General features: G+C 43.1%; 1 protein-coding gene across 3 annotated transcripts in view; it reads left to right on the top strand.

Moving 5' to 3' along the window:
- TCAIM (T cell activation inhibitor, mitochondrial) overlaps positions 1-26,939 on the top strand; it is a 421,022-nt gene that overhangs the window by 68,278 nt on the left and 325,805 nt on the right. For all 3 annotated transcript variants that reach the window (XM_044066645.1, XM_044066646.1, XM_044066647.1), the window contains exon 4: positions 16,938-17,085. In XM_044066645.1, the coding sequence (XP_043922580.1) occupies positions 16,938-17,085 (148 nt within the window). The remainder of the gene's footprint in view (positions 1-16,937; positions 17,086-26,939) is intronic.

Raw genomic sequence — 26,939 nt, 5'->3', positions numbered from 1 at the left:
TGTTAACCTTCTCCTCTTGACTGTCTTTTCCAGTCTTGGGTGGTGACAGCTTAGCTTCCAGTTTGGCTGTATAATTGCATCTCTCACATATGTTAGTGTTTTGTGGTAGGAGGAGAGGGTTGTCTGTGTACATGAGGCAGTTGTAACATTGCCTCAGGATATCCAGATTCACCAGCTGGACTGGAGAGTACACCTGAAATTCCCGTTTGGTCATGCCTGAATAGTAGGGTGAGCTGCTTGGTTGGTGAGGGTTAAATAAAGAGCCTTGCCCTGCTGGGCAATCAGTGTCAGGGTATATTAGTGCTTGCTATTAGGTCTGAGCAAGTGCTGGGCTGTAGGATGTTTTTTGAGTGCTTAGGTTGAGAGTTAGACTAGTTTCAAGGGAAAAACTGAAGAGGAGACTTAGTGGAGCTGGGAATATTTTAACCGTAGCTAACTGGCGCTGCCCGGTGCACAAAACCGTGCAAACGCGGTTTATATAGTAGGGAAATGAAAGAGAGAGAAATTAGCCCAAAATGGCCAACAATACTACTAACTTTTGTACTGGGACCACTCCTCCGGGGACAGATAGGTTGCCCAAAGCTCTACTCTCTCACAGGTGAACAGAGAAACTTCCTTCTATCCAAGTAAGGTATGGGCAACTCAGAAACTAGTATCACAGCCCTGAATTCAGCACTAGTCTGAAAACTAGTGTGTGTGTGTGTGTGTGTGTGTGTGTGTGTATATATATATATATATATATATATATATATATATATATATATATATATATATATATATATATATATATATATATATATATATATATATATATATATATATACAGTATATATAAAATGTGTGTATAGACGTACTTTGTTTTTATTTCTTAGGATACCAGTTCACGCTGATTTAGCTAGAATGACAATGCCTCTCCATCTTGCACCACTCAGTGGAGAAAACAAAAACTGTAGACAAATCCCATTTGACAGTTTAAGTTGCTGCTGTGTAGATAAATGAGCATCTTGAAAACAAAGAATGTTGAGGGGTCAAGTTTTTTTTTATTTTTAGAACCAAATCAGCACTAGTGTCCCTCTTTTTCCAGGCTAGTAATTCCATTTACATTCCATTTTAAATTCTTCATCAAGTATCTGTAGCAACTCTCTAACCCTTTAACAAATTGGTCTTTTAGCCCCGCCTTTACTGTCCTCCAACCCTGGTGTTGCCACTTCCTCCATTTAATGTAGAATGACATTTCTATTTTTATGCCTTACCCTTTTTATACTGGTTTTGAACACCGAACACTTTAAAGCAAAATATTTCCAATAAAACTTTTAAATATAACCCCTTTACTCAAAAAAAAAAAAAAAAAAACATATGCAGTTCCAAGCAGTTGGTAAATAATCCATTAAAAATGACTCCTGAGTCATAGGCAGACATTTTTACTGAATGCTGAGGGAATGAATTGTCTCATTCTCCCCTTCTCTAGAAGTGAATAACTCTCAGAAGTCCTTGCCCCCTTTTCACTACTATATTTATATATCCACTGATGAGCATGACCCGGGTTTCTGGCCTAGAAATTGTATTTATTGGCCATTTGGGCAGTTTTTCCATCTCTCTCAGCTTTCTCATTTAAAAGCCTGCATTTGCACTTGTTCTCCTCCCTTTCCTGTAACTAGTCTAGTCCAGATACAGATTTGCTGTGTCCAAGACTGTTTGTAAGCTTATGAGCCCCCCCCCCCCATGCCTTTCTGTGTTGGCGGGAAGCCTTCTAGCATATCAGTGAGAGTAGTAAGCACTAGGTGGCCTATTTATCACAAGAGGAGTGGTTTGTGGCCCAGATATTGTGGCTTATTGGCCTTTTGGGCAGTTTCTTCCATCTCTTTCATCTTTCTGGCTTAAAAGCCTGCGTTTGCGCTTGTTTCCCCCCTTTCCTATAACTAGTCTAGTCCAGATACAGATTTGTTGTATCCATGACTGTTTGTAAGCTTCTGAGCCCCCTAAGCCTTTCTGTGTTGGAGGGAAGCCTTCTAGCTTATCAGTGGGAGTGGTAAGCACTAGATGGTCTATTTATCACAAGAGGATTGGTTTCTGGCCCAGATATTGTGGCTTACTGGCCTTTTGGACAGCTTCTTCCATATCTTTCAACTTTCTGGCTTAAAAGCCTGCGTTTACATTTGTTTCCCGTCTTTCCTGTAACTAGTCCAGTCCAGATACAGACTTTCTGTATCCAGGACTGTTTGTAAGATTCTGAGTGGTGCTAGAGTTGGCTCTTCAATTTTTCCCTTAGATCTACAAGTTCTCTCCTCTCCTGCACTTATACTAGCTTATTAGTCTAGCACTTTACCAGACTTTTTGTAGCAATTATTGTAGCACGCAAAAGTGCTACCAGCACTGAATGTTCTACAAGGAAATAGATCCAGTATTTATTTTCAATGCCTACCTCTCCAGGTATGTCTAAAGGTCAGTTCCATGTGCTTTCTCCTATTAACCTGGTGAACTTGGGCATCCTGAGGCAATGTAGCAACTGCCTCATGTACACCGACAACCCTTTCCTCTTACCTTCCAACACTCAGACTTGCAAGTGATGCATTTATATATCCAAATTGGAAGCCACTCACTCTCCAGCCAAGACTGGAATAGCTGGTCAAGAGGCAGAGGTCAACACTTGCACCACACCACACGGAACACATAGCCCCTCCAGAACGCACACCAGCACTGCCTTCACAAAAAATCACAAACCACACACCCACCTTCGTGGATGCTCTCATTAAAAATCTACCCAAGCAGCAGAGACCTCCAAGGCAGAAATGCACACAACCACTACAACATAGCACTAATCACTAGACACATAACTCCCCTTAACAGTGTGCCACTCAGCCAAAGCCCCTAGGGCAAAACAGCATGCCCAACACACTAGTCATAGGTGACTCGATAGTGAGGCACACTGATGTCCCACTAACTAGGTTGAATAAGGAGAAAGTAACAGTCGGCTGCCTGTCAGGTGCCAGGATCTGCCACATAACTCATGCACTCAGGTCCCTCAACAACAGGTACAAATATGACTCTGTCATTGTACATGTGGGTGTGAATGATCTGAGACGTACCTCCCTGGACTACATGAAAAGAGACATGGAGGAGCTCTTGGATTATGTAGCCCAGGCGGGTATGACCCTAGCCCTGAGCAGCATCCTACCATCACCCAGAAATGATACCACAGTACAAGTAGAAAATGATTGATTTCAACAATTTGCTAAGTTTCTGGTGTCATTCTAAGGGGATCCAGTATATGTCTGCCTGGAATGACGTGATTGACGGAACTCGATGCTTTGCCAGAGATGGCCTACATCTGTCACCCCTGGGCTTCCGGATACTGGCCAAGGCTCTTGCCACCCTTATAGTGCCTTTTTTAGGCGTTGTTCCAAAGACCAAATTACCACTGTAACAGCTATAAACAAATGCAATCTGAGGGTCATGCTGCTCAGTGCTAGAAGTCTAAATCTCAAAATGCACTCACTTGAAGCACTCCTTAAAATGGAGAACATCGACATTTGTGATGTAAGAGAGACCTGGTTCAAGGCAGCAGAAAGCACCCCTGCACTACCAGGCTATAACTCATTCCACACCTTTCGGCCCCAGAACTTGGACCGAAGCTCCAAAGGTGGTGGTGTTTCCATATTCATAAAGGATGCACACACCTCCAGACTGGTAGTACATCATAATGCATCAGAGATACTTCAGGTGCAGCTAACATTGGGTAAGACAGCGATTCAGGTCATAGCCTGCTGTAGGTCCACAACCATGTCCCAAGACTCGCACTCCACGTACCTAAGCACCCTGGAGAATATTAGGGTCCACCCTATCACTGTACTACTAGGCAACTTTAACTACCCCGCGGTTAACTGCTTAAACTACTCAATGTACCAATACACTTGTCCAGCATTTCCTGGAGTTCATTAATTCCAGTGCCCTGGACCAGCTTGTTCTTACCCCCACTAGAGGTAGCAACATCCTTGACCTGGTCATTACTAACATGGACGACTGTTTCTCTGCACCAGTAGTCAGCTCCTCCCTGGTTGGATCTGACCACAAACTAATCCCCTTGGAAACCCACATCCCCCTCTTCCGCAAAGGTAACCACCATGAAAACTAACTTTGGGCTGCTAAACACAGAGGTGGCTAACTTCACGGCACATATGCAAATGGAGAATAGTTGCATGACCGCAAAATCATACACCAGTGCACTGTACGAACACGTAGACACTTGCATGGATCTTGCTATACCCAATAGAACCAAGACACTCTCCTTCAGAAAAAGGAAGTCAATCTAGTGGTCCCCTGCCATAAACAAACTCTATAACAGAAGGAGGAAACTGATGGAGAATAAGGTTAATTCCCAAGACTGGAACAACTCCCTTATCAGGCTCAACAAAAAGTTGAGATACCTCATCAAATCCTCTAAAGCTAGCTATGAAAACAGAATTGTAGCAGGTAGTAAAGACAACCACAAGGGCTTCTATAGTTATGTAAAGAATCTCCATGGCAATACCCAGATTTGCTCTGAGCTACTGCACAATGGTACCTCATATACCGAGCCAACAGATATTGCCAGTATATTGGCCGCCCTCCCCCCCAAAAGGACCAATCACAATACCAGTAGATTGCCAGGCACCCAGTATTACTGCTGCACATGTTAAAACAGCACTGTCCAAGGCCAAGAATACAGCTTTTATGGGACCTGACAATATTCTTGGTTGTGTTCTACATGAACTATAGAGTGAGCTGGCACCTCACCTGTGTGCCCTGTTCAATCACAGCCTCACCTCAGGCTTTGTCCCTACTGAATGGCACACTGCTACAGTCATCCCTCTCCACAAAGGAGGAGCAACTACAGAACTTGGGAACTATCGCCCCATTAGCCTGATGAGTCTGATATGCATAGCTATGGCACGCATCATCATCGACCTAATAAACAAGGATATAGGGAATCTCCAAACTCAGGTCCCACACAGTTTGGTTTTGTGAAGGGTAGATCATGCCTGCTCAACTTGGTCGACTTCTTTGAGTCAGTCACCAGAGCTGTGGTTGAAGACAATGTTGTTTATACAGCCTACCTTGATCTAGCCAAGGCTTTTGATATTATTCCACTCAAGAATCAAAGAAAAACTCACTAAGCTTGGCATCAACTCTTATATCACTAGGTGAGTTGCAAACTGGCTCACAGATAGAACCCACAGTGTGAAAGTAGCAGACTCCAAGTCAGACTGCTGACTTGTCACGAGTGGAGTCCCACAGGGTTTGGTCCTGGATACTCTCCTTTTTGGTATCTACTTCTCTAAAGTCCAGGCCAACACGAAGGGACTCTGGCTGACAAAGTTCACAGACAATTGCAACTTGGGAGCTGTTATTAACTTCCCAAGTGATGTTGACATCCTACAGAATGGCCTCAGTGAGACTGACTGGTGTCAGAACCATGGCCTTAAGCTCAGTGCCAAAAAATGTCGTCATCCCCTTTGGGAAAAACCTGGTTCCCATGAATTACCAAATTGATAGTATTCCACTGAACACAGAAGGTGTTATAAGAGATCTGGGAACATAGGTTGACAGCAACCTCTCTTTTGACCACCACATTGCCACTGTGGTCAGAAAGTCCTTCTATGCGGCACATCTCATTACTAAGGGTTTTGATTCCAGGAAGAAAGAGGTCATTGTCTCCCTCTACTCTTCCCTCATTAGGCCAATCATCGAATACAATGCCCCATTTGACATGTACTTCACTAGACACCTGCAACAACTGGAGAGGCCGCAAAAGTACCTAACAAAGAGGATCCTAGGTCTTAAACACTTGTCCTATATGGACTGATTCAAAAAACTCCCAACTATTCTCTGTCTCATATCACCTACTTAGAGGCAATCTCTGCTTGACTTACAAAGCCATGTCTGACCCAGCTCTGTTGGAAATGCTACATTTAAAGAAATCCTAGTCCCACTGCACCACACGCTCCAGAGACCACGGCCTCATTACCATAATTAACTGAATATGCTGGAGGGACAGGTTCATAAGCCAGAGACTGCCTGTGCTATGGAACAGACTTCCCATACATGTCAAGCACAGCACCTCGCTGACCCTCTTCAAGAGAAATCTTGATGAGTTGATGGGAAACAGAAAATACACCCTGGGGATAACTCTAGTGGTTCTACTTGACAAAGGCATTGGGAACTAAGGTCGGGTAGCACTATGCCAAGGTAATCCTATGGCTAGGCTTGTAAAGGCCCTAGAGCTATTTGCCTAGTACACACCTATGAACCCCAAAACATGCTGATTCAGCACTAGAAGTGTAAGCCATCTGGTTTTAGTGGGAGTTGTCTTCTTTGAAGTTCTGTGTTTAACTGTTAGCCTGGAGGGTTTATCCCTTGTCTTATAGTACTGAATTGCCATTTTGCTGAAACACCTGATGGCCTTAAAGGGTAATTTGCATATATCCCATGTTGCCTCTGATACAAGAGGTTTAAGGTATCACACAGTGGAAAGTTTAGCTTTGCGGATTTTTCTTTTTTTTTTTAACCAATTGGTTTTCCCGTGTGACCTTTTTACTCACTGTTTTAATTTGTTAGTTGGTATATTTTGTAGACACCCTAATGTGTATGGATATCAGCTGGGTAAAGCAACCCTGTGTTTCCAAAAGTCAAACGTTCTTCTTTTGCTGTGCTGATGATGCCATAAGAAGGTGGAAAGATGGATGTTCACAGCTATGGGGTTTGGCTTTTTTGTCCTGAAATTGGCCATAAATATTCTTAAAAGAAAAAGTCATGGACATTCAGAATTGCCATTTAGCTGAAAAAACCTGATATGCTTAAAGGGTAATATATCCCATGTTGCCCCTGATACAAGAGGTTTAAGGTATCACACAGTGGAAAGTCTAGCTTGGCTGGATTTTTCTTTTTTGTGTTTTTTTAACCAATTGGTTTTCATGTGTGACCTTTTTACTCATTGTTTTAATTTGTCTTATAGTACTGGTATAGTCTGATTTCTGTGTATTTGTTTGGGCTCAATATCAGAGCTGTTTGGTTGGCTGTGACCAATCTGCAGTCATGTGGATGTGCAAGCTGATTTAAGTATACTTTTTTCACTTGCTTTGTCTCAGTGATAGTCAACAAAATTGTACTGCATTTTATTTATTTGTTTCATTGAATATTTTTGTGGTCTCTCAGTTTGTTTCCCACCCTCTCTCCCTAATGTTGTTGTAGTGTTAAACTTGGTGGCTTTGGAGTTGCCTGCCCCTGCTGTAAATTTGTGTTTGGGCACTCCTCTTGGCCCCATCTCATTTGCTCACTCAACTTAGTCTGGTGAGATAATTTAGAAAGGACTAACCTCTTGCTGCTTTGATTTCAGACACTTCTGCCAGTTCCATCTGATCAGCTCTGTCTACTGAGTACGGAGAGAGCATTTGAAGGGAAACCCCGTAGTCTCTTAATGTTGCTCTGTTTCCTCCCTCTCCATTTAACAAAAAAAAAAAGATACTTTATTCAGCTGCTCTTACTGTAACTGTGTTCTACCTACTTCATTACCTTATTTTGTTCTGTGTGCTCTTAAGTGTTCACATGCTCTTATTCTGTATTTGTTTATTACTGCTTGTTAGCCTGATTAAATTTATCTGCTGTTCTAAGCACTTCAGCTTTGGTTTAAGCACTTGTGCTTCAGGCCAGTTGTTTTACATTTAGGGATTTTGTGATCTACACTCTTGCAGACAAACCCTTATCAAATCCTGCTCTCCATAAGTTCGCTAAGTATTCCGAACACTATGTCTGGACATTTCCCATCAGTTTCTTCTGCTAGCCAGCTGGTCGACATGGGCATACTGAGATAGTGCAGCAACTGTCTCATGTTCAAGGACAGTCCTCTTCTTCTAGCACATAATTGTTCTGTTTGCAAGAAATGCATCTACATCGGTAAGCTGGAATCCATGCTCTTTCGTGCCACAGTCAGTACTCCTGACAAAGAGGAGATTACCAGCACAAACACCACACCACCAACATCACAGCACCAAGCACAACACACACACACCTATGCAGGGGTCCTCAATAAAAACTTGCCTAAACAACAGAGACCCCCAAAACACACACACAAACATTCCACACACACACGCACCACCAGTCATATCACACACAGACAAAACACCAGAGTCTCACAAATATAGCCCATTAGGCATAACAGTAAACCAACACAGCCCATAAAACATAATAATAAACCAAACATACTAGTCATTGTAGACTCAATAGTAAGAAATACTGATGTCCCCTCACCAGGCTCAACAAGGAGAAGGTCACAGTCAGTTGTCTGTGAGGTGTCAGAATCTGCCACATCATGCATGCACTTGAGTCTCTCCACAAAGAGTACAAGTATGACTCTGTCATTGTCCATTTTGGTGTGAATAACTTGAGACGTACTGCCCTGGACTATATGAAGAGAGACATGATTGGGCTCTCAGAGTGTGTGTCCCAGGCAGGTATGACTCCAGCCATAAACAGCATCCTACCTTCACCAGGAATGATACCACAATACCAACAAAAAATAATTGACTTCAACAGTTGGCTTAGTTTCTGGTGTCTTTCCAAGGGGATCCAGTATCTGTCTGCCTGGGATGACATGTGACAGGTCTTGATGCTTTGCCAGAGATGGCCTCCACCTGTCACCCTTGGGGTTCTGGATCTTGGCCAAGGCTCTTGCCTCCCCATTGTGCTTTTTTAGGCTATGTCCCAAAGACAAATCTTCCAACATAAAAGATCTGTCAAAAAGGAAATTGAAGGTCATGCTGCTTAACACTAGGAGCCTTAACCTAAAAATGCACTCATTGGAGGTTCTCCTCACACTGGAAGATGCCTATGTCTGAGCAGTCACAGAAACTTGGTTCAGGGCTGCGGAGAGCACCCCTGCCTTACCAGGCTATACCTCACTCCATACTGTCTGACCCCAAAACAAGGTCAGAAAGACTAAGGGTGGTGGAGTTTCTATCTTCATTAAGGGGCAGGCACATCTCTAGACTGGCTTGCCAGCATGACACACTGAAATTACTCCAGGTGCAACTGACAGTTGTCAAGACACCCATCCAAGATATAGCCAGCTATAGACCCCCCTTCATGACTCGGGACACCCACTCCTCCTACCTGGACCTACTTGACTCCATTGTGGTACCCCTAACACCCTGATCCTTGATGACTTCAACTACCTCACCATAGGCTGGGTGAAATATTCCTGCACAAATGCACCCACCCAGTGATTCCTTGGCTTCATCAATTCTAATGCACTAGACCAGCTTGTTTCTTCCCCCACATGAGGAGATAAGATTCTGGACTTGGTTTTCAGCAGCATTGGTGACCCCTGATGCACTCCAATAATATGTTCTTCCCTGGTGCAATCAGATAATCGGTCTGTCTTATTCGAAGTTTCAGTCCCACTCAACCCCCTCCCAGCCGTAACCAGGCTAAAAAATTTCTCAAAAGCTGACTACAACCTCCTAAGGGAGGGTATCAGTAGCTTCACACCACTGCCCCGGAGGATGCAGACAACTATGCTGAACAGTATGCCAGTGCAGTATACAAACATCTGTGCAACTGCATGGACTCAGCCATACCCAACAGAACTACAACCTGCTCCTCAAGGAAACACAAACCTGTCTGGTGGACATCCTCTATCAACAGGCTTTACAACAAAAGGAAGAAACTGTTGTCCAAGGGTAAAAAGGAACAAATTCCAAATTGGAAAAACTTCCTCCTCAGCCTCTATAGGCAAATTAGATCACTAGTGAAAACCTCCAAAGCCAATTATGAGTTGAAACTAGCCTCCAAAACAAAGGGAAACCACAAGACCTTATTCAGTTATGTCAGGAACCTCCATGGCAAAGCCCAAGTTTGTTCCGAATTAGTACTTAATGGTACCACTTACGCTGAGCCTGTTGACTTAGCCAACCTGCTAGCTGATAGGTTCATTGCAAACTTCACCTCCCCATCTCCCCCAAAGGCCAATTCTTCATCCCTGATACTTGTCCCACAGTAAACATCTCTGTAGATCAAGTGTTAAAGGCCCTATCCAAGGCAAAGAACACTACTTCCATGGCACCTGATAGTATCCCAAGCTGTATTCTGCACCATCTCCAGCAAGAACTAGCTTCACCAATGAGCACCCTATTCAACCACCGCCTAATTATAGGCTTCATTCCAGCAGAGTGGAGAATTGCCATTGTCATCCTATTGTACAAAGGCGGTGCCACTACTGACTGGGAAACTATCTCTCCATTACCTTGACAAGTCTGATCTGTAAGGCCATGGAGCGTATTATTATAGATCTCATAAACAAGGACATAGGCAATCTCCAAGCAGTTGACCCCACCCAATTCGAATTTGTCAGGGGCAAATCTTGCCTATCGAACCTGGTTGACTTCTTTGAGACTGTCACCAAGGCCCAGGATGAAGGAAAAGTCAGTACATACAGCTTACCTTGACTTGGGCAAGGCCTTTGACACAATTCTCCACTCGGGCATCATCAAAAAAACTAACACTACTTTGTGTAAATCCCTGTCTCGTCAGGTGGGTGGCCAGCTGGCTCACAGATAGGACTCACAAGGGCAGACATCAAGCCCCATTAGATTACGTATTTCTGAACACTTTAGCAATGTTAGAAATAAATGTGTAACTAATGCTTTGTATAAGCATACTATTAAATACCCCACTGCACAGTTTACATTTACAGTCATTGATAAAGTCCATGGTAATAGAAATTTAAAAGCTGGTTGGCATAATATTTTAAATAAAAAAGAAAGAACATGGATTGTTAAATTAGTGAGTCTTTTTTCCCCTGGATTGAGCAAACACCTTTACTAGTTGTTAATTGATTGGATGAGCAGACCTGGTTTATGATTGGATTAAGCTTTTTCTATATGTGTTTAGTCTCATTCTGTTAGAGCGGATTGAGAAAGGCTTATGCCCGAAACCAGTCTGGATGCTCTACTGATGTGTTAGACTTAAAGTCTTGTTAACCTCTCACTTGAGTACTGGCCTTTTTTGGATTTGACTCCTGTAAAAAGTAACCAAGTAGTCTTACTGTAAAATAGTGTGCTTACTTACAGATTGCTGTATGCGTTTGCTCATGAGATAACTGGCTCTTTTTGGCACTGTGACAGAGGGATGAAGCTGTGACAGCAGAATCTGCAACCTTGGTTTGGTGGATGCATGAGGAGGAGGAATAATAATAATAATAATAATAAAACCCACCCTTGGGTGGAGGTGGTGGTTCAGCTTTACTGTGATATTACCATTTACAGGAGTGTGGGTTATAGTGCAGCAAGACTGGGAACAAGGTAAAGTTAGGTAAGCAATGCTTGCCCTGTAGCTGGAGATCATTGCATGTGTGGAAGCATGCACATATCAGTGGGTTAAGCTGGTGTTTGGCGGTTCAGGAGTGCATCTGCTAGATTGTGGTGGTGGGTGAGAAGAAAATGTTGTCATGAGATCCCAGCTTCACAAGATAATGTCCAGATCCTTGAGCCTTATTTCCTTCTTGTTCCTGTTTATAATGGGGATAGCAACAGGATGACAAAATGTCAGTCAGAGCAGGTACAGTGGTTGCAGTACACTGGGATAAAAATACCAACTAAAAAAGTAATTTCTATTTATGAACTAAGAAACGGCTACAGCACAGCTGAGTTATATTAACTGAAGTAAGATTTATTCTTTAGTGCTGTCTGCCTGACTGTAAGTAGCACAATTTCCAGCATTAGTTACAGTTTAGCATTTTTGTAGGAAATTTGCCTTTTGTGGTGACAGGTCTGATGCCATGGTAAGGGAGACTGATTTAAAAATGTTATGCATTTTTTTCCTTCTGTTTTTCTTAGTTTCTGTTAGTAATGCATTTGGTCTGGAAAATGTGTTTCCAGTGGCCTGGAAAAGTGTTACCTTTTTATCTTTTTAATTATGAAAGAGAATGCAAAGACATGAAATGTTGTTGATGTATAATTTTCTTGGGTGTTTGTATCTCCTGTGTTAGTCTCATAAAATGTAATCACAGTCCACTTCACTTCAAAGATATAGCTGCCTAGAACTGTGGAAGGAAAGCAGACATTAAAATCGTGACAGTTGGTAGATGTATGACATCCTGGGTATTGATACTGTCTGTTGTTTTTAGACTGCTCTAGTAAGTCTTTGGCATTTTGAGGTGGAAGAATTGGTTTGGATTCATATTGATCACTTCTGCAGTAGCCTTAGTTGTGTGGATTATATCCTGCATAGGAGACAACAGCTTCCAAAGTTTCATGGCACCTTCCACACACCCAAACCATTAGCTTGTAAGTTGGCTAATGCTGTTCCATTGCCGGGTAGAAAAGTTCCCTTTGGGGAAAATCCTTCCACATTACATTTAAACTTGTTTCACACAAAAATATTGAATGAGTACTTTTAAGCCAGAAAAAGGCATTTTCTTTGATTGTCTCCAGTACCTGTCATTGTTGGGTCTACCAGCTGTTAACCCCCACCCCCAGTCTTAATCCGGTGTTCATTGGAACAGGGCATCCGGGGGCTCAGCATATCTGTGCTTCCATCCAAGGGATGTGGGTTTTACTTAAGTCCTACAAATATTTAATTCCCGCCTCCCCTTCTGCAAGTCTATGATGAAGTCCAGGGGGCGGCTGTGCAATGGAGTTGTATTTCCATCCTTAAACCTCTCTTTAGGCAATCACATCTTGTGACATCCCCAGCCTCCACTTGAGATCGTCACTATGAGCACTTGTGGACCTACCCAGTACCCTGGGATGGTCTTGCCATCCCTCCTTGCCACTCTGTTAGTCACCCTAGCCGTTAATCAAACTCAGGTCACTTGAGCTGTAATCAAGGTTTTATCTCTCTATGCTACTATTTTACTTTTATGGTAAAACATTGTTAAAAGTTGTTTTAAAGAGTTTTGCCACAGGAAAAATAATACTTTCCCAGCCCCCAAAAGTAAAATAAAATGCTCTGTGTTTCTGTGATGTAAAATTACTTTCTTTGCTACTTTCCTGTTTTATTGACTATTGCTGCTAAGCTTCTCCATGAAGCTAACACCGTTTTGGCTTGACAGTGGAACAAACTACCATTCCCTCGGTCAGGCCTTCTTCCAGCCTCAAAAAAGAAAAAAGACTTTTAAGCAGCCTTTGCTACTACAGCAGGCTGGTAATTTGCCTCAGCTGCAGGTGGCTGACTGCCAGTTGTGGCCAAAGCTGGTTCCTCAGACCACTCATGTTTTTCTTTGAATCCCTCTGGTGGTGGTCTATACAACCACAATGGAACAGAGATTAGCCACATACTGTGCAGCTGTTAGTGTCCCTTTGATGGGCAAAGGAGAGACACTGTTGTCAGTCATAGGAGAAAGGGCAGGGAATGTGCCCCTGTATAAGCAAAATGTTGTGCCCATCCCTGGGAAGCTCTTGCTAGCAGTATTGGGTTAGTTTTCTTTTTTGTTCTCTTTCCTGTCAAAACCTGACAGAAAACTGAACGTTTAGCTTGCCCTATGTTAGTTGCTGTGGACAGGAGTAATTTATTGGGCTTGGCTCAGGGGCTTGTACAGGCTCTTGACCCTTCTTGTAAGGTGGTTTCTGGTAGAAAAAAGGAATTCCTGTATCTCTGAAGAAGTTTAAGATTTGGAATCTTTAGGGGAATGTGAAGGGACATATGCAATGTTTTCTCCTTGGGTTTCTGATTCATGCACGTCTTCCATCCCCCCCCCCTTCTCAAAAGCAGTCTGTCATAACAGATGCCTCAGTGTTCGTTTGAGGAGCAGTGTCAATAGGTATAAAAGTGCAGGGTATCTGACACAAGAAAAATGAACCAAAACACACAAACGTGAAGGAGATGCCCATTCTTATGAAGGCTGTCAAATCTCGGAATCATCTGTTGTCCCCAGGACCTCTTCAAGTAGTTACAGATAATACCACAGTGATGTGGTACATCAGCAAGGGGAACCAGATCTTGCCCCCATGCAGACTAGCCATTTAACATGGGATATAGCTTCATAGCGCAGTCTCACTTTACAGGCATCTTGCATTCTGCCAGAACAAAATTGTATGGCAGACAAGCTGAGTAGAACCAAGGCCAAACCTTCATGAATAGAAAATGAATCAGGTGGTCTTCCAATATTTGATGCATCTGTGGTGAATTCCTGAGATGAACATTTTGTCTGTTTTCTAAACAACCAACTGGCAAATTTCTGTTCCAGGACTCTGTGCAAGAAGATCTTGGCTACAGATGCCTTTTCTTTTTCTTAGACAAGAATGTGACATATGCTTTTTCCACCCTTTCCACTGATTATCTAGGGTACTTCTGAAAATTCCCAGTTAACAGTTTGTTCTCCCTTTTGGAATTGGCCAGACTTGCCTCCTCACAGACTGGATTTACTCTCACAAGATCAGGGTGCTTGATACATCCTGACCCTAGACACCTACAGATGAGTACAAGGATGTTAGGGTCTTAATACCTTTTAGGCACCTGTTTCTGTGGATGTGCTGCAAGTGCTAATGGAGGCAAGAAAGCCTGCTACTAGAAAACAATAAATAAGCAAATGGAGAAAGTTTACTAGTTTTTATAGTATTTATGTGTTACTGTCCTAGAAAACCAGTGGCTCCTCCCTGGGATCTTAATTGTGCTGGAGAAATCAGCCCTTGCCCCATTTGAGCAAGCTCATCTGGTGGACATGTTTCTCAACTTGAAAGAATTCTGCTGATTGCTCTGACCTCTGCAAGAAGAGTATCTGAGCTGCAAGTTCTTGTGGTGAGTGGGCCCATCTCATCTTTCAGAGAAGGAGAGTTTCTTCGAGGACTAATCCTTTTATACCTAAAGTGGTATCTGAGTGTACTTTAAACCATTCTATGCATCTCTCTCTCCGTTCCTGGGCCCAAAAAATGAAGGAGTCTTTCGATACCCACAGACAACTTGGTTACTGTCTTGAGAGAACAGACTATTTTAGTACTTTGATCAGTTGTTCATCTCTTGTGAAGGTAAGAAGGGGGCAGTCTTTGTCAAAGCTGACTATTTTCTAATGGCTATCTCTGGCTATTACTTTATTAACACCACAACAGAACTATTCCAGACAGGTCAAGATTAACTCTACCAGGGCCTTGGCTTGGCATAATCTGTGGCTTTTTGGATAGGGTTGGACTCAAAGTATTCTAGATGCAGCAACTTAGCCCTCCCTGCATACTTTGTAAACCACTATAAACCCGATTTCATCTCTAGGACTACAACAGGGTTTGTTAGGACCATTCTCCAGCAGCTCCTGCATCCTTCCCCTTCAACCTCCCACTTATTTTAAGCTATGGTAGTCTACCCATATAGCTTGGGTTACTACAGTAGATATAAATATATAAAGAATATAATACAGTTGTGTAAATAAACTTGCCATAGCAGTAGATGTTCATGTGATCACTGCTACCTTCCTCCATCTCCTTGCTTTTTAGTATGTTGTGCCAGGCTGTGAGCACGCATATTTTTCCTCTTCCTAGCAATGAACATTCAGGGCTTAACCTCACTGTCTGTGTTGACATATGAGAGCTCTGAAGGGCTTGGTGCCCAAACCTGTATTTTTAGTCAGCTGAGCTCATGCTAACGGTTGGGCTTGTGGAAGGTATGCAGGATATAACCCATAATAACTTGGGCTACTGCAGCAGTGATCATTTGAAAATTTACTGTAATGGTATATTTATCTGTAGTTTACTTTTGCTGCTGGAAAGTCAGTAGCTACAAAAGGAAGTGATGCAGTGTTTTGTGGGGAGCACAACGGTGGAACTATGTATAAATATTTTGTCTTGTCATTGCTTTGTAGATATTGAGGTGACTACTTCTCTGTAAGCTTGCTGTCTGCAATCCATGTATGTTGTCTTATAGAAGCTTATAACAGTAAGCTAGAGGCAGTTAGGTATACGTAGTTGAGTTAGATAAACTCTTAAAATTTTAACTGTGTATTTAACTAAATGTCTTTATTCTTTTATGTGCACTTTCTCATTCCTTTGTACATTTAAGCAGTAAGTGCACTGCTGTCTTATTGCTTAAGCAAAGTTCACGTGTCGCTGGTCTTTTTGATATGCGCATTATTGCTCTTTATTTTCTGAGAGGAGAGTTATCATTTACCACTGGTTAACTGATGGCAGTTCCAGTCACCATTGCACTAGGTAATTTGAGCCTACTATCAGGGAAGATACTAAGATGTATGATTTTATATTTTGTTTAATTAAACGCAACAGATAACTGGGAGCCCCTGGCCTTTGGGGTGTGGGGGGTGTCAGTACTACTGTACCAGGAAGAAAGCTGTTTGCCAGCCTTCCTGGGTATTGCCTACTTGCATGTAAGTAACTTGTGTAAGATATGCCTACTGTAGGTAAAAGATTTTGTGGTTCACACAGAGAGTGATGAAAAGGTGGCCCAGGGTGTTAGGTGACTGTGCTATGAAGGTGGCCTGTGAGCAGTCTGATCTGGGGGTGGGAATTGAAAGCTTATACCCAAGACAGGACTGCCTGTTCTGTTTGTACTGTTGAGGCCAGATTGCATTTTGTGCATTGATTATTAAATTAAACTTGATAGACTTTCTTTTAATTTAACCTTCTGGGTACCAGTGCTGTGTCTTGTGGGATCATTCACTGGTGCCAGCGAGGGCCTTTTTATTCATATTTGGTGGCAGTGCATTCCACCCTTCCTCACAGATTTGGTTGACACTAGTAAGATTCAAAACCTTGTCTATACCACCAACCATCACATTGATGTGGCAGTGAATCTTTTTTGACATCTTTTTAGAATTTCAATTTAGACCATAACCTTAATTTATACTGTGCAGACCTCTGAACTACATACAACACAGCATGTTTATGTTTAACTTTATAAACAAATGGGCTTTTAGGGAATTGTGGAAACATTTTCAGTATTGATAAAAGTATTCTTTTTTATAGGAAATTAATGAAAATTCCCTCAAGAGATTAAATGGTTATTTAGAAAGTCTTCAAAAGCCAAACATTAGGAATCCTAAACCAACACAGCTTACTTTTTATGTAAGGCAGACTGATGAAAGTGGTTTTGGAAGACATCTTGGTTCTTCAGGTATTTATGGTGTTTAAATTTGTTTTTAAATTACTTCTGATACCCTTGAATTGTGATAAGATTTGCATGAAAGTTGTATGTTATATTTGAATAGTGTTGGCCAGCATGATTAATGATGGTTAATGTTTAATTACTGTATCACAACTTTTACAAGGTGGTGTAGACTCAGGAAATGCTATACTAGAATGCAAGTTTACATTAAAAAGTCAGTTATAAAAAATTATTAAAAAAAATATTAACAGAACTTTAACAAAGACTTACATACATATACTATGTATTCCTTTGTATCTGGGTCAAGAAGATGGCCTTTGTGTGGGCATCACGAAAGTAACAGAGTAATTTTTCATAATTTCTGCCATTTCTATGCATGCCCATAAGGTCCCAAAGGGTGACCATGCAGTGAGAGGGCTTGCCCCCCCCCCCCACACACACATATATAGAAGGCAGATGCCTTTGTCCATCTCTAGTCTTCATTGGAGTATGTAGGAAGCATTTGCATCTTGTGATACAGTGTCCCAAATCCTCTCTCTGTCCTCCCCCATCTCTGTCTCTCTCTCTCTCTCTGTCTCGGCTGTTCATCATTCCTGCCTTTTCTTAGCTAGCTTGTACAGCTTTCTTGTTGCTAATTGAATCCAGGTTATTTATGTTGTAGTCAAGGCTTCATCCCCTATTTCATGGCTGTCTTCTGTCATACTTGAGGCATCCCTCTTTTTGAATGAACATACTTTGGCATTTCATTTAAAAATGCAGACTGTTGTGTGTGTCTGCGTAATCAAATTCTTTCTGTCCTGCTCTCCAGGAATCAAACTGGATTCTCAATTGATATTCTCCAAAATGTTTTTGGTGCAGTCTTTTTCACCACCCTCTCTGAATGCTCTATCATTAAACTTAAATTAGGAAAATAAAGTAGGAGAATGTGTCTCTACATTGGAATGCTATATTTAATCACATGTTGCTGTTAAATGTTTAGATTAGTTGAGTATTGTAAATCCTCTGTCGTGCAGGCAGCTAACGTTGCTTTCTGCCTTCTTCATGACACCCAAGCTACATCTAAGTAGATATTTAACATGTCTTAACTCCAACATAGAATTAAAATCTGATTATCTGAAAAACAGTAACTGCATCAGAAGTCACAGTACTTCCAAAGTACAGTTTTTATAATGCCACATCTAAAGTTTACGGCAAGTTGCTGAATCTGTCTGTCATGAAAGTGTTCAAGGCCAGCGTTTGCAACTGTTTTGAACCAGGGTAAATATTTCAGCTGTACTGGAATCACCTAATTTTTTAAAAGTGGGAACCACTGGATTTGACTTGATCTGTTTTGACCTGGATAAGTGTTTTCTTCAAGTGCTGATTTATCAAACATGCTTCATTTGCATTGTGTCTACTGACTTTGAGGTTGGGTGACTAAAAAGTTTTTAAAAGTAACTTTTCTCTACTCTTTGAGTTTGTATTGTGTCAGGCTTGGAATATCTAAAAATTAGGGTATAGGACTAAAGCTCTTATGCTGAGAGTACTGGAAGGCATGACTCCCCTTAAACAGTAATTTTGTGGTTTCTTCAAGGTGCTGTTGTGTGATCATCTTTTTTTGCTATTGGTTTGTGGCTTTGATATTTTTTCTGATTCATTGCTGGATAATTGCTAATGTCACCCCCCCCCACACACACACACACATACACACAATCTAGTATTACCTCATTCAAGTCATCAACCTGTTCAACAGACACTGTGTCCCTGTGGTGTACTGGCAATCTTGTACATTTAGAAATTGCTTTAGTTAGTTAACTTCTGTCCCTTTTTTTATTCAGAATTCTATTTTATTTCTTTATTTTCTTCCCACAGTATTGCACAATAGTCTCCATTATTTCACTTTTCAGATGTTAATGGATGGTGACCAATGGTCCCAGTTTTTCCAGGACAGTCCTAGTTTGGAAGTCTCTATCCCAGAATCCCAACCATTGTCTTTGGGATACAGAAATGTCCCAGTTTAGACCGCTTAGTCTGAATGGTGACTTGGCTTCCTAGGGTGGCCAGTCCCCCTGCTTTCCCATCCTAAGAAGCTCTGGGGACTTTGTGATTTTTCATGGATGCCATTGGGTATGGGGTAAGGTCGGATTCCTTCTCCCTGGCAGGAGCCTTCCAGGCCCTGCCAACATCAGTCAGTTACTCCCTCAAGGACTTCCATCATGGGGGGGGGGGGTTCTGCTTGACCCCACTCACCCAGGCAGGAACTCTCCAGGCCCTACACCCATCTGCCTGGCGCTCCCGTACTGACATCTGGCAGGGCCAAACCTTACAGTTCTCCCCTTCGACCTGGCCAAGAGACGTTCCCCTAGCCATGACCCCCCCCCATGTGAGGGGGACTCCACTGCCTGCATGTCTCCTGCAGGCTGCCAAATCTTGCCGGATTGCTCATGCCCTCTGACCCTGTCAGGGTAGCTTCCCTCCGATCCCGTCCACTCCTCTGGAACTCCCCTTGGCCACTGAGGGGAAGATATGCTCTCATGAAGGCTTCAGAGTCCCCCTGCTTTCCCATCCAGAGCAGCTCTGGGGACTTTGAGATTTTTCAAGGATGCTGTCAGTTATGGGGTGAAGTTGGATGCCTTCACCCCGGCAGGAGCTCTGCAGGCCTCTCTGCTGTCCATCCTGGCGCTTCCTCAAGGACTTCCATCATGGGGAGCACTGCCTGACCCCACTCACCCAGGCAGGAGCTCTCCAGGCCCTATCACTGTCCGTCAGTTGCTCCGTTAAGGACTTCCATCATGGGGGGCTGTGCCTGATCCCGCTCACATAGGCAGGAGCTCTCCAGGCCCAGCTGCTGTCCAGCCTAATGCTCCCTTAAGGACTTCCGTTGTGGGGGGCTCTGCCTGACCCCCCTCACCCAGGCAGGAGCTCACCCAGCCCTGCCACTATCTGCCTCTCTCCCCATTCCAGACATCCATCCCAGAGGGGGCTTGGTCCGTACCCCCCTCACCCAGGCGAGAGCTGTCCTGTACCAGTCACTTTCCACCTCTCTCTCCCTTCCAGACTTCCATCAGGACTGACCCACTCTGGGGTTCTTCTTCTACCCAGGATAGAGAGCTCTTTTCCAGGGTTACATATCTCCTAACTGCTGCTAAATCATGCAGTGTCATGCATGCTTTTGGAGCCTCTCAAGGGATCTTCCCAGCCTTTTGGAACTCTGCTGGCCCATGAAGCCTCAGGCAGTCCCTCATCCAGACTTCCGTGACACCGGTTCTCCACTTTGCCTTGCACCTAGGGCTTTCATACTCGCAGGGGAGATGGCCCTGGGTCCCCCCATCTCTGCACTTTTTGTGGCACACCTCAGTCTCTCACCCCCACAGTGCAAGGTGCCAGCGAATGTGCATCGCTTCAAGCCTCCTAGCATGTGGCCTCTTGCCTCCTAAGTGGTGCTATTGACAAAGTGGCATCCCCACAGTGCCTGGTGGAGGACAGGAGGCCAACCTGCCTGCCTTGGTGCGAGATGACATTGCTGCCCTATCTCCACTCCCATGGGGGCTGGAAAAATGGGATTGCAGACATGGCTTCCCGGGGCGGCCCTCAAGTGTCCCAGTTTAGGTCCTGTAACAAAATGGTCACCTTAATGTCCTCTCTCACCTTGGTGGTTGCCTTCAAATTGCTTTTCCTTTGGCTTCCCAATACAGATTTTTTTTGTAGTAACTTAACTGCTGTTCTTCACTGCCACCTCATCTCCTTCCTTCTCTTGTCAAACAATGTACTCAAATTAATAGAATTTTCTCCAAGAGTGAAGAATACTTGAGTGTGTATGTATTTAATTATCTTAGTGTCTTCTCTATCCAAACCAAGAGGGTACTGTGTAATACCTTAAACTTCCTGTACTGGAGGCCCGTGGGATATATGCAGATGATCCTTAAGGATGTCATTGTTCCTGCTAAATGGCTTTGGAATGCCTGCAACTTTTTGCTTTCACTTTAAGTGTTTACTAGTACATTCAGGCCAATAAAGTTAAACCTCACTAGCTGTAGATATGCCACGTTTCTTCCTTTTTCCGTGCTCATCAGTGCAGCTTATGTTTGACCATTATTTAGAAACATAGAGCTGTGCTGTACTTGTACGCTATCTAACTGGTCACCATTAGGATAAGGGAGCTAAGCATATAAAAAAATATCAATGATGTCTTCTTGGATGACAGTCTCCCATGATGCTGTATTGGCTCTGTCTTTTGAGGGAAATAAATGATCTCTAAAAATATAATGGAGTTTCTAACTACCTAACCTTTGAAACAAAGTCTGCGCTAGAAAGTGTTTTCTGTTGTTTATTCTGTATTGTGCCCTTCCAGTGATTGCCACTTCTGCTGCTGCAAACAGAAAATATTTGCAATGTGTGAAAAAAAAGCATTTGCAGGTTTAAAACTAATCCTCGAATGACTGAAAGCACTGAATTGGAGTGTTTTCCCATTTTTTCATAGTTGTACGTCTTAGTTTTGATGATTTAGAAGCTGTTTCTTCTGGGGAACTGTCCTTTACTTTCAGAAGAGTTTAGATTTAAGGAACATATTACATCTGCGTGTTTGTTCAATACCTCTTGCCTCAAGCTTGTCGTCCCAGGTTTCTTACTTGAACTGAACGCCATAATTTTTGTAGTGGTTAACACTGCACTTTGGAGCCATCTCATAATGTAAATGAGGCGTCATTTCTTATTATTTCACACAATATGAATGAAGCAGCATTACAGATGCAGCTTCACTGTGCTTTGTTTTTCAGTTTGACTCTCGATTGAAGGGCCTTTTATGCAGTCTAAATAGTCTTTTACAGTGTCAGAATGGGTTTTCACCACATGCTTTGATTTCCTTGACTAACCCGAAGGCAATAGGTGAACTCTCAATCCTTCAGATTAGCAGTGCTCTGTGTATCTTAGAGAGAAAAGGGAGAGCGCACGTGTGTGTGTGTGTGTGTGTGTGTTTGTGTGTGTGTGTGTGTGTGTGTGTGTGTGTGTGTGTGTGTCTGTCCTGCAGCAGACTGTCATCCTGTCCGGGATTACTTTTTCTTGCTTTGAGGACAGGAATAGGTGTGGCTTTCCCGTGGCCTTGAATTGAATGAAGAGTATATGTGAGACTGAATGTGAATGGCTTACTTTCCTTACCAAATGGTCTGACTGGTAATGATCTGCTGGCTTTATGTGGCCTGTTTGACTAGTAAATTGATACTGACAGAGTAATTTGCAGTAGTTATGCCTTTCCTCTGGTTGATGAATATTCAGTTGATGTCTGCTAACTGTATTTGCACAGAACATTTATAGTAAAGCATTCATTAAACTTTTGATTTATTGTAAATAGGTCATGACTAAAAAGGGACAATTTAGTCCACTCTTTGTACCTGCTAGATAAAGTAAATAACGAATATACCTTAGGTTTTGCTTTGTCACTGTTTAAAGTCAGCCATTGTTTAGTTAGCAGTCTGTGAAGGGATTCAAATTTGTTTTGCCGAAGAGTTATCAAAGACTTTGAATAAGCGCCACCTGATGGAAATGCTGTTTTAATGCCTGTCCCCCCCCCCCCTTTGATTCTTGTTCATTTGTTAACTAGATAACTGAAGTGGTACTCTGGCATCTTTCAGTCATGAGACAGGTGGCAAGGTTATGTGCAGTGTGTATGGACAGTTTAGCTCAGCCAGAATTTTGTTTAGGATTTGAGAAGAAGCTGGAGACATGCAAATGCAAAACCACACACAGAGGGGAAAAAATGCAAACTCCACACTGTGACCAGAAACGAGAATGGAACCTTGGGGCTGTGAGGTAGAGATCTTAATCACTGAGATATCATGATGTACAAATGCTGTCTCTGCATGATGACATGCAGTAAGGAAATAATACTTTAAAACAGTCTCTGGATGAAGCCTTAAAGTATTGTCTCCTTTAAGTTTTGTCACAAAAATTTTAAAATTTATTTTTTTGTTTTTCTTTTGCTAATTTTGGTCTGTATAAGTAAAGGGTTATACCTGCACATGTCATGACAGTCTCTTGACATTTTCTGGTAATACTGCAACAATAACCATTAAATATCTGATCTGATGTTGTCTCTTTAATTCCTCTTCATGTATGGGTTACGGATCTGACCACAAATCCCACTTGGCCACATTTCTTTAGACTAGGATCCAAGTCTCAAGCTCCTCCCACTACCCACAATGCCCTGCACTCCAATCAACCTCCTCAGATCTCGTTTACCGCCAGCTGAATCAGACGTGGTCACAATTAGTCTCGAGCAGTCAGTGATTTATTTTGGGTTTCCCCTATTCAGATGTTTATTTTCCTTTATTTTCTTATCTTTACTTCTTTCCCTCCCTTTTCTGAGTGTGTGTGTGCTGTTTTTCTGTCTCTTGCCTAATTCGGCAGTTGTTTTAAAAAAAATTTCCTGCGCTCGGGATAGCTGTTGGCTGCTAGGCTCCCCTTCTTGTTTCCCTTCCTTCTCCTTATATCCCTTCTATTCGTATAAAAAATGTATCCTTGCTGTCAGGTGTACTGTTTGTAGGGTTCTCTGGTTTCCTTCTTTTCTTTCCTAAGAGTCTTTTCTGTGAGTGTGGCAGTACTTTGTTATGGATGACAATCCTCTGGGTTATAACAGTGTTTGGAATGCAGCAGTAAGTTCCCGCATTCCGATACACATTCTTTATGTGTATACTGCCTGGGTGCAGAGCATCTGTGGTTGACCTGCACTTTTTTTGGGAGTTTTAACCCAAGAGCTATAGCCGACCACAGAAACAAACGATTCTCAGGGGTCTTTTGCCCGCTTCTTCTCCAGGGGCTCAAACCTCCTCCAAGAGCCAGTTGGGATCCTCCGACTCAAAGAAGTGCCCTCATAAATCTTTGAGGGTGTCTTTGGGGCCACCTGCTAAGAGTAGGAGACCCTTGGATCTGACCACTAAGGATCACAGACCCAGTTCGGCTCAGGCAGATCCGAAGTTATCCTCATATCCATCGGGATCAGTATTGATCTCAAGCTCACCTTAAGCAACCACCCCCTCCACCTCCGGATCTTAAGCCTACGGATCTGGCAGTGAGGGGCCCTACACCGATGGTGGGGTTTGAGTCAACTCCTCTTCTTGGACTACAGCAGGCTCCTCCTAGGCAATCCAGACCCCCCCCAAATAGCTTCCTACGGGTCTTCAAGGAGTCTTTCGGAGGCCGACATGGACAAGATAATCAGGAAGATTCTCAAGACTCTGATCAATCTGGGGGTCTTCTCAGAGCTGTCCCCTCCCTCCAAGTCCTGTCACCTTCTCCAATCACTCCCTAGATGTCTGAGTCTCAGGATCACAGCCAACCGAGGGATCCAGGGTCGAATGTACAGAGCCTGCCTTCCTCCACTCCAACCATTGACTTGATCTCCTTGGCTCCGTTGTCTTTAGATTGTAGTGGGTCTCTGATCTGGGACATCCCCATCGGATCTGGGGGGAGGGATATGACCAGGGCTGCTGAGAGAAAATCCAGGCCCCAGTACAAAGAAGGTGTGTGGGCCCTTATACAAAAATGTTCTTTGTGTTTCACTGTTGCAGTCATTACATTTGGGTTATCCTGCTGGCAGGTTGCCGTCAGTAGGCCTAAATTCCAAAGTCTTGGGTCCTGCGTCGGTTGCTGTCACATCTTCCCTGATGTCAGGTCATCAGGGGTATAAAAGATGCAGTCAACGCCATTTTCTTCAGTGTTTCTTGCCGTGCAGTGCCCGAAGCAGAAGCAGTTCGCAAGTGCCCGTCGGCCGACTCCTGAGATTTTCGTGTTCGAGTTTCAGATCTGAAGTCTTCATTAAAAGCTAAGTACCCCATTGGGGAAACTTTTTTCTTGTTCCAGACCGATGTCAGAAAAAGTTAATAATTGTATTTCTTGTGGGAAGCAAATACCTCATAAGGACTTTCATTCTTACTGTATTCCTTGCCTAGGCCCTGACCACAATGTTTCTGGTTGTTAGTTTTGTGCTAGATTTAACTAACGCACTATTAAATGTTGGCACAATTTTGGATCAAGTTATTTTGGGCGAAGATTTAATTATACAATGTCGTCGGATGGCCATCCGACTACCGGAATTCACAAAAAAACACAAAGAAAAAGACAGGCAACCGAGGTCCAAAACCGACATCAAAGCTTCTACTAAGCAAGTCGCTGGTTCTCAGTGAGGCGCTTTCGCACCCCCTGAAGCCCGCTACTTTAGAGTCGCAGACCGCTACCGACTCCCCAAGTGGAGTCGGCCAGGCTGCTGGAAACTCAAGGTATTGGAGCCTCGGAGATTATTCCCTCAGATGGGTCCAGAGCCGCTGAGCAGGCATCGGCTTCTGAGGGTGTATTCAGACCTAAACAATTATATATTAAACCAACTTCAAAGGCAAAGACTAAAACACCTTTAAAGGCAAAGAAACAAGTTCACCAGCCAGATGGGCAGGCCTCCATGCCCAAAAACCAGATGCTCAAAATAGCAGAGGACTTAATTACCTTGATCAGGGGTTCCCATCCCCCTCCTGATAAGAGGTCTAGGCAAGAGACAGACTATGAATCTTCAGATCAGGTTTCCATTTCTTCTGATTCCTCTTCTGATCAAGAATATTCTCTTCCCCCCTATGAGGATTCTGATGCTGAAGAATCAATTCCTTCAGCTTCTCCTCATGAGGACTACTCTTTTGCGGAAACCTTGCATACCATGAGGGAGCAATTCCACTGGGAGAGCCAAGATTTTTCAGAATCTAAGAAGAGTCTCAGAGACTTCCTTTTACTACCGCAACACAGGCCTCTAGCTATTCCACCTCTGTTAGACATTGTATATGATGTGTTCTCAGAGTCTAGTCTGACCCCTTGACTCCTTACCTCCAGCTCCTGTTAAGCCGGACAGATACTACAGGGTCCCTGACTCTCATAAATTTCTTTTCAAAAACCCTTCTGCAGACCCAGAAACTATTTCTCAGGGTCACAAAGGGGGTCAAGGCTTCCACTGCAAAAAACCCTACCCCCTCTGACAGGGATTCTAGGGCACTGGATAGATGGGGAAAAAGATTTACACATCTGTTACCTTAGCTATAAGGACATTAAATTGCCAGTTTCATATGCTCAAATATCAGCAATACTTAATGTCACAGCTAAAACAGAATATTATGGCAAATTCTGAATGTGCAGAAAACAAAGAAATGCAGGATTTATTGCATGCAGCTGAACAAGTTGGAAAGCATACTTTGCAGTGTGGTTTCGATTCTCTGGAGGCCTCCTGCAGGGCCGCTGTTACGGGTTCTGTCATTAGGAGGCATGCTTGGTTAAAGGAATAAAATCTGCCTGAACATGTTAAAGCAAAATTATTAGATGCTCCATTACAACATGATACCTTGTTTGGTGTTAAGGCAGAAGAGGTGTTAAAGAAAATGGAGGACAAAGCTAAATCAATGCAAACAGTCAAGGATTTCTTACAGGTACAGCCACCTAGATTTAGCAGACACTGGCCTACAAAGAATTGGTCCTTTCCAGTCTCAGACAGACCTCAAAGGGGCAGATCCAGATGCCCTAGAGGCAGATCATAGCCGCAAGGTTCCTACAGGTCTAAGCAGTGGGGTGCTTCTACCTCCAAAGGTGGAGAAGACAAATCACAACCATACAGGAAACAGTCCCAATGACTTCCCCCTGCCTGCACCAAGCACTTATCTTCTGGCAGCACCCTTAGGGGGAAAACTAGCACTTTTTCCTCAAAATTGGCACATTATAACCCAGGACAAATGGGTTCTAGACATAGTGTCACAAGGTTACAAGTTTCACTTCCATACCCTGCCAAGGGCAAAGGGTTGGCCAAACCTGCCAAAAAATCAATTGGCAGAGGCTCAAAAACAAGTCACAGCTCTCATGGACAT

Source organism: Protopterus annectens, chromosome 3.part1 (genome assembly GCF_019279795.1).
Source record: "Protopterus annectens isolate FY-2018-M chromosome 3.part1, PAN1.0, whole genome shotgun sequence".
Lineage (NCBI taxonomy): Eukaryota > Metazoa > Chordata > Ceratodontiformes > Protopteridae > Protopterus > Protopterus annectens.
This window is presented reverse-complemented; position numbering and strand designations above follow the sequence as displayed.